The 9,155-nt window shown below is 33.0% G+C and overlaps 1 protein-coding gene across 17 annotated transcripts in view; it reads left to right on the plus strand.

Moving 5' to 3' along the window:
* Window positions 1-8,556, plus strand: part of LOC109848855 (carboxyl-terminal-processing peptidase 1, chloroplastic-like) — a 28,113-nt gene extending 19,557 nt beyond the window's left edge. For 2 of the 17 annotated variants that reach the window (XR_002248901.1, XR_002248915.1), the window contains exons 9-15: window positions 1,916-1,954; window positions 2,048-2,110; window positions 2,847-2,976; window positions 3,068-3,129; window positions 3,252-3,322; window positions 6,055-7,263; window positions 8,254-8,556. Coding sequence is in view for 2 of the 17 variants with exons in the window: in XM_020418563.1 (XP_020274152.1) it covers window positions 1,916-1,954; window positions 2,048-2,110; window positions 2,847-2,976; window positions 3,252-3,274 (255 nt within the window). In the remaining 15 variants the exon portion in view is untranslated. The other 15 variants (XR_002248902.1, XR_002248903.1, XR_002248912.1 and 12 more) reach the window with 15 other exon arrangements.

Here is a 9,155-nt window from a genome sequence, read left to right on the forward strand (position 1 = left end):
TAATATAAATATTTTAAAAATATTACATTGAATAAAGTAAAATATTATAATATTTTATACAATACATTATATCCTATGATACTATATTATAATATATTAAATTAAATAATATATTATTAAAGTATTATATTAAATACATTGTTCATATATTATATCAATTATTAGATAATGTAGCATACTAATATAATGTAATATAACATAATAATTAATAATATAAATAGTAATTATAGTATAACATATTATATTTTTTGTATAAATAAAATAATGTATTATATTAAATATATTGATCTTATATTATATTAATTATTATATAGTAGAGCATGCTAATATAATATAATATAATGTAATATAATAATTAATAATATTATTTAGTTACTATAGTACAACATATTATATTTTAATTTAAAGTAAAATAATGTTTATATTATAATAATATACTAAAATAATTGGATAAGTTAATTTAGAAATAATTAATAGATAAAATTATATTTTAATAAGGTGCCACATCATCAATTATCCTACATGAATTGTCAAATCAAAGGCTCAAATTATCCCATTATCCCATTTATCCCACTTTACACTACTCAAAATATCCCAAAGGGATAAAATTGTTCCATTAGAATAATTTTCTCACTTGGCCCTAATTTGTCCCAACAAATAACCCCCCTTAGGGTGAGTGAGGCGACAAAGAAGGGCAGTTGGAAGTGGAGGGTATTTGAGGCGGTAGCAGAGGGAGAAGGCAGACGTTATTTTAGGTAGAGTGAGGTGGCGGGGACGGGTAAGTGTGGTGCAGGCGGTAGCGTTTTAGAGAACAGGAGGAAAAGGAGAGCCGATTGTTGTTTGAGAGGTTGAGGGTGACAGACGTGGTTGCAGGTACCTTAGGGATATTGGTACGGAAAGGAGTCACGACTGGGAGCTTAACCTTTTTTCAAAGGGAAGCACAAATTCCTGATCTCTGGTGGTCTGAAGCAATTTTCTTAAAATTAATTATAAAAAGGCAACCTCAAAAATTTACATTCTAATAATATGCTAATTACATCCTCATTATAACAAATCAAATGTGTAATCTACCTGTAGTAATATGTTCACGATATACCTTAGAACACAATTCGACTGGAACTAAAGTAGATGATACATGGAAGTAGAAAACCGAGGTTTTCAAATTGTTTGAATAAGATACTAGTATCCTATAATGTTAACTTGACTGTAGATCTTAGTATGTGTCTATGTGATGCACAGTTAAATAACTACTTATATTAGTTCCATTGTGGCTGTTCTGCATAGCAGCATAAGATCTATCAGAAATTAAAACCCGATGATTACTACGATACAACTTACGAGTGAGTCATGACATGGTTTTAAGTCCCTCCAGCAAATGGAGCTTCTGGATGTATGTGATACACATTATAATTGATGATGATTAACTGCACAATTTGGCAAGGTTCTGTAACAAAATTCAGAAGTACATAAAAGCATCAAGTCATTAATTAGACATCCAATGCTGTATGTCTGCAAAACTAGATTGATTGAGCTTAGTCTTAGCTTAAGTCACATGTTGACTATTTACTTGTGAGTCCTAATATGAAAAAGCAAAGGTGCTTTGTCACTGCACACATAGATGTATGTTGAGGGAATTTATGTGATATTGGTATTAAGCTTATCTCTACATGCTTTAAGGCTTATTATTCACTAAAATTTATATCAAGTTTAACTTTTAGCAGATGTGAATACTACTTCAACATATGTATTATATTCATGCACTGCTGGATGACTAAATTCATCAAGAACCAATGAACTAAAGATCTTAAGTACACTAACATAAGGTTACACCAAAAATATGCTATTGTTGTTTTCTCTCTTTTTAGCACCTTGGTCTGAATCTTTTTTGGAAATAATCAACTAGACCTTCATGTAGGTCTTGGTGAATAACAGAACTGCAAGTGCAAGCGAAATTGTGAGTGATGTAGCTATTTTTGCTAGTCATGAACAACCAAGTTAAGCATTATCAACTGAGACAAGTCATTTTTCTTCTTTTGGCTTTTGGTAGGTTGCTTCGGCTCTTCATGATAACTGCAAAGCTATTGTTGTGGGAGAGAGAACTTTTGGCAAGGTGTGTATTCCATTCAGTGGCGGAGTTAGGAATTTATCACAGGCGTGTCACAATATGTATATAAAAAAAATTATGTTACTAAGTTTTCTCTCACATTCAATATAATCTAAACTTTAAGGAGATACAAAAAAGATATCTAACTAAATAGAATTACAGTTGATCCCTACGTGTCTTCATGTGTTTTAATGGTTTCCTAATACCCTCATACATAATACCACTAAATACACCCCTTATCAATGCAAGTTATTAAGTTGACATTCATCCATTGATCCTCCATTTGGTTAAGCAAACGATTCTTTACAATTTGCATTACAGAAAATAACCTTTCTGTAGAAGTCATTGTAATTGGTGATATCAGTGCTTGCTAAATAAATAAGTGTATCAGTGGATACACTACATATTTCTTTTCTCGTCCTAAAAAAATGATGCTCGCTTCGATATGTTGAATTTTGGAAATAGGCCTTTTAAATTAACGAGTCATCTTAATGTAGGATCAATTTATTTTGGGCTAGAGCCATTGAGGTTTAATGGGTCACTCATTTTATTTTAATGGTGTCACTTTATAGTCATAAAATAAGCTACATTTTTTAATTTGTCAAGGTGGTTTTACTTGAGACCACCCACTTGTATGTACATCCGCCCATGACCATGCGTCTACAATCCATTGTTTCACATTTCAAAACTTGTTGATTTCCATCATCTTTGGTCTGTGTTATTCTTCTCAACATCTTTCTAGGGTTTGATACAATCGGTTTTCGAGCTTCATGATGGATCTGGTGTGGTAGTCACCATTGGGAAGTATGTCACGCCAAATCACAAGGATATCAATGGAAATGGAATAGAACCAGATTTCCCACGCCTTCCGGGTACTTTCTTTTCATTGCTTGCAAATATTTTATTCATTCAGTTGATTTTAACATAAGCAAACATCCAACACATGCATATCCAAATATGCAGCTTTACGTGAAATCAACGAAACTCTTTCACGATGTCAAATTCAAAGGACTTGATAAACAAAGGTTTTAAATTATATATTCTCTTTTGTTTTCTTGACTAGCTTCTTCAAAATTTTCCCTTTTTTTCCCATTTCTTGAATGTACTTGAATGAACATCTCTATCCAATGCTGTACATTTTCATCAGGTCCTTCACATTGTAGTGGGTGACAAGCTAACAATGAAGATCACATGTAGCTGGAGTTATTAACTATTAAGGTATGCAGCATTTAAGAATTACCAAAAAAATTCATGAAGTAACTCCTAATCAGATATGTTGTTCTGGGCAACCTTTTTAGATATTATTTCTAGGTTCCATCACAAATTTAAATAATGCTTAAAACCATGGAAGGATGTGAAAAAACAATATTTCATCTGCTTCTTTATAGAAGAGTGTTCACATAAAATTTATATGACCTGATGCAGTTAACCTATCGGATGAACTTTTGGATGCATTTCAAAATCCGTAAAAGGGAGAGTGCACTCAAGCAATAAAGCTGATTTCTGACATTTGAGTTTATGATCTATCATTTCTCTAATAATGAGTGTTGATTCTTGTATTGGATTTTCTATTTTAAGTCTGGGTACTTCTAATCTGAAGCCGTACCTATACCCGACACATACCCATATCCATACACGTACCCAAACTCCTTTAATATTCTTTGCATTTATGCAAATATTTATTTGGGTATCTACTTGATTATACAAGTTTTAATTTGGAACACTAATCATACATTTTGGGACATGTATCCTACAATTCACATCCACTTCTTGAAACTCATTGGACATAGGTCAGGTTCCCAAATAGGATTTTGAAAGGTCGTTTGGAGGTTTAGTCCATTAACTAGTGATTTTCCAATTTATAATCCACATAATAAAATTTGAAAGGTCGTTTGGAGGTTTAGTCCATTAACTAGTGATTTTCCAATTTATAATCCACATAATAAAAAAAACAAAAAAATGTTATAGGAATTTTTATTCTCCTCCTCTTGTTCTCATATAAATTATTAGTTCTAGTATATATTATATGTGCATATAAATATTTATTTAGCGATGTCCCCCGTACTCTACCTTTTAATAATCATACATTTTTTGAACATATATCCTACACTTCGCATCCACTTCTTGAAACTCGTTGGATGAAGGCCAGGTTCTGAATTTTGATTTCTGAAGGGTCATTTGAATATCTAGTTTAAAAACTAGTGATTTTCCAATTTATGATCCACATAATTAAAAAAAATAAAAATGTTATAGGAATTTTAGTTCTCATCCTTGTTCTGATACAAATTATTAATTCACATATATAATATATGTGTATATAAATACTTATATAGCCATGCCCTGTACCCTACCTATTACAAATTTGTCGTGTCTCGTACCCTTACCCATGCAACATAGCAAAAAGTTTTTAGATTGAATTAGAAGTTAATTTAAGGAAGCACTTGTTGTTTTCTCTTTTAAGCTTGCTTCTAAAGTTTTTAGATTGAATTAGAAGTTAATTTAAGGAAGCACTTGTTGTTTTCTCTTTTAAGCTTGCTTCTGTTTCATATTGGTAAGATTTGTATTAGGAAGAGTTTGGGCCCTATTTCAACTAGTAAGTATATTCAAGTCAGATTGTAATAGGCAGAGACTTATGCATTAGATCCCTTATTTTTGAGTTATGCATATGATACCACACAGTCAAAATTAAAATTTTCTCCTTCGCACGTGCTTGATTCTTCCTTAAGATGCTATGAAACTTTAATGAGTAGTCAGAAGGAGATTTCTGCAATTAAGCTTAAAAGAAAAAATGGATCTAATCCTGAATTTTCATAATTGTTGATTTTCTTTCAATTTCGTTTTTTATTTTCTAGATCTAGTTCATCTTGTTCTGGCAAAGTAGGTTGTTTGCGGAACTTTGGAGTGTATGGCTTTTATCTTAGTTTTTTAAATTTTTATCTTTAGAAATAATTCTGTGACAGCAGTAGATAATCTATACTACTATTAAAAAAAGGCAGGCTTTTGGTACAACTTTATGTTCTACCATTTGTATGTTGCACTTTAAATAAATCCCAATAATTCTTCATACAACTGACAATGATTTAAGAGTAGAGTGAGGGGCAAGTTTGGGAAATTAATTTTAACTTCACATCTCCCACACGCGTTCCACATTTCAACTGATATTTCAAAACCTTAACTACTTCCCCACGTTCCCATTCTAAATAAAAGTCACGACAAATAAACTGACTTTATTCTTCTTTATATCTCCGCATCAAATGCTCTTCACTGCCTCCTCTTAATCCGCAACAACCCGATTGATCGGACTTTGAAATTGACGAGTTCTGATTACTTTTAAGTTTTAAAGAAGAAATTAACTTTAGTTTCTCACTGCTACTTTCTTTTACTTTTTCTAATTTTTCTCTTCTTCGTGTTGCATGCTATTCTTCTTGCTGTTAAATGACTTTGCATGTATCGATAACGCTAAATATCAAAAAAATAAAATAAAAAAAACCCATTTAACTTTGGACAATTATCGGAAAATTCCCCATAACTTTGAATATATCAGAAACCCCCTTAAGTTTAGGCGTTATCAAAAAACCTCCATTTAACTTTGAGATTTTATTAGAAAACTCCCTTAGATAAATCTCAAAGTTAAAAGGGTTTTTTTGATAAAATCTTGAAGTTAAGGAGGAAAGAGCCGTTGGGGGAGGGGGAGGAGGTTTCTGATAATCCCTATAGTTAAGGGTTTTTTTATATTGTGAAAGTTGTGGGGGGTTATCTGATAATCATCCATAGTTAAAGGGGGTTTTGTGATATTTAGCCTATCTATGAATATGATAAGTAAGTTGTCCAATTAAATCTTTTGTTATTCTTTTAACCATTTTCGTTTGTAGTAAAAATATTTTGTTATTCTTGAATATTATTTCACAATAGTACATTATCTCAATTGTTTTCTTTGTCTATCTAAATAGATATATGGTTCATGCTATAGTGAGTGAACTATCCAAACAGGTATGTGGTTTGTTGTATTGTTATTTTCTGAAATGGTGTACGCATAATTCATTTTTTGCAATAATTGTTTACACCTCAGTTATATCAGCATCAATTAGTAAGTTAATATCATTTTTTATTACGCATACAGATGTGCTGTGTCATGCACGCATCGCGTGTATCATAATACTAGTGTTCAATAAATAATACTAAAGGTGGATTTTGGCCCTTCCATATGGCGAAAGTGGATGATTTTGGAGAAAATGAGGCATGAAGGAGAATACCAATTTCTGGAGAATAATGTTAATTAACAGTACCAGAGACGTGTGCATTTGTGCAGAAGTTGATTGCATTATTTTATTCTTTATCTGTGAATTTATTGTGCTCCAAAACAAATTATACCATCTTACTTCTTTGTCTAGCCCATTGAGTGGAATAGGGCGTGTTTCAAATATTTTATCATTTTTCTTTTTCATATTCTTTTGAAGTATTTCAATTGCAAACATGTGTAACACACACACAAACACATTTCGACATAATTTAACTATGCAGTATATAATCTGATTATGCATTATGTGCTGTCCAAACACATGCATAATGACTGCGTATTTGCAATATTGCATGTGTTGGTGTAGGTAAATGTTAGAAACGATCCAAGAACCTTCCCTGCATTTTGGTGCAATATAGATGATGTACCATTGCAAGCTTATGAGTATGAATCCTATCAGAACACCCCCACATAGTGTGGGGCGTTCTGAACCTACTGACGAGGATTGTGGGAGGTATTTTGGTAATTTGCAGGACTCATATATGGTTCAGATTGCCCCCCACCATGGCGCATTTTGATAGGAATCATACTCTTAAGATTATTGGACTCACAAGAAATAGGAAATATGCAGATGACTTATCATAGTTAATTATTTCAGTTTTAGAAAATTGTTCTTGTTGCATGAGGAATGGATGTTGTGCCATTTAGTTTCATGTGGTTAGTTGGGTTCCTTGCTTGTTGATTCCAGTGTATTGTGATCTTTTTAAGGAGGCTATTTAAATTGACAGTTCTTTGTAGCTGTCATTGATGTGCTTAACTGCAAAGTGATTCTGGTTAGCTTCGGATGGCAATCTAAGGGTTAGGAGCTTCCTTCCTGCAGCTGTGTGCTTTGGTGAACAATCCGTCTTCACACAGAAAAATGGTTAGCCTGCTCCTTGTGGATGTAGAATTACTATAGGGTGATTTCATTTTTTGCATTTCATGTGAGATATTACAGCATTCCCATGTTCTTAGAGATCAAGCACAAACATTAAATTCTTCATTTATCGTTGATATCCTGGTGTTCAACTATGCTGTATTGCTGAGAAGACAAACTACCTAGTTTTTATGAATTGTGCCTTGTGTTAGTTGACTTGAACCCTTTGCTTCCCTTTGTTTTACGAGCCCTGCTTTGGAGTAGGGCTTCTGTTGCTTCATGTTTCTGAATCCATGGCAAACAATATATTGACTTAATTGCAGATACACCCCGTGTACTACAGTGGATTACTCATTTGTTACTCTCCAACTTTTTTATTAGCAGTTGGAATCCTCACAGGACCTTATTTCAACATCGGGCTTTTCTCTATGATAAAACAAAATATCAGTGGACCTTTCTGCAAGCACATTGACATCACATGAGACCCACTGTGACAAGTCAGATAACAAAGAGAGAACGTTTTGGGGTCATGGGTCTAAATGCTAATAAAAATTTTTAGGGTTACAAGTGGCTAACCCCATACATGTATGTATCTACAATTAACCCAATTTTATTTTCCTTTTTTTCTTTCCTATATAAATATAAGTAGTACACCCATTAAGGTGGCGAGTCTTGCATGTGCAACTTGAATGGATTTAGATGCTAGGCAACTGAACGTAGGCGTTTGAGCAAAGTCAACCTGCTAGACTGTCATGAAGAGCTCCCTAGCGTATTGTTGCACTGTCATTGTTCTTATTTTCGTTTCAGAAGCTCATATTGTCAAAGGGCAGCTCCCTAGCGTATTGTTGCACTGTCATTGTTCTTATTTTCGTTTCAGAAGCTCATATTGTCAAAGGGCTCATCATTTTCCTTTTCCTAATATGTCATTGTTCTTATTTTCGTTTCAGAAGCTCATATTGTCAAAGGGCTCATCATTTTCCTTTTCCTAATCAACAGGTAATCAAGCAATCAGTCTGGCTACTCAACTCACAGATCAACAGGCCGGTAACTGCTCTTTATGATGATGAATATAATCTGCATCCAGTATATACACCTTTTCCATTTAGAAGTCGTAGCACTCTTTTTCTGATAGAGAAAATATCCAAGACATGTGATGTATGGCAACTGTTTCAGTACTGTGGCGCTTTCTTCGCTTCTCTTAAAACAATATTTTCAGTGTTGCCATAACTTGTTCTTTTGTTTCTGATTGAGTATCTAACGCTTGGGGAAAAACAATATACCTTGTCATCTCTTATATAACTACGCGATTCCATGTTCTAGTTAACTTGTAACGCCGAAGTTATGACTGCTCTGTCCCAAAGAATTAGTCTTAACTCAATGTTAAAGACTCTCTCAAGTCCAATGAGCAAACTTCAGAGCATAATACTAAATGACTTAAGGTAGGTATGCTGTTATAGTTTTATACTTGTGCACGCTGAATCAGGTATTGCAGCACAAATGTTACAATTGCAACGGTAAAGGCTCTGCAATATTTGTTGCATGAAAACAAACACAAAGTTATCCTTTAAATACGGGACTTCTTTTTTTCTCTAGGAAAAACGTTCTCAGAACAGATGCTGTGTTCGGACCAGTGGCAAAATTTGTACAGCTTTTTTTTATTCAATAAATAAATTTCATGCTAAATCTAATGTTTGATTAATTGAATAAAAAGTGCAAATTTATAGTTTTGAAAGTTAGAATGTTTACGGACCAAGTTATTTCAAAATTTTGTATTTGTTACTATATAAGTGTGACGTACATAGGGGGTGCTAGTTGTGGGCATCAATATGAAGATTCAATGTTATCTTGGTGCTGCTTGTAGGCATCAATAGGAAGATTCAATGTTATCTTTAGAGCAT

Source organism: Asparagus officinalis, chromosome 7, assembly GCF_001876935.1.
Source record: "Asparagus officinalis chromosome 7, Aspof.V1, whole genome shotgun sequence".
Classification (NCBI taxonomy): Eukaryota; Viridiplantae; Streptophyta; class Magnoliopsida; order Asparagales; family Asparagaceae; genus Asparagus; species Asparagus officinalis.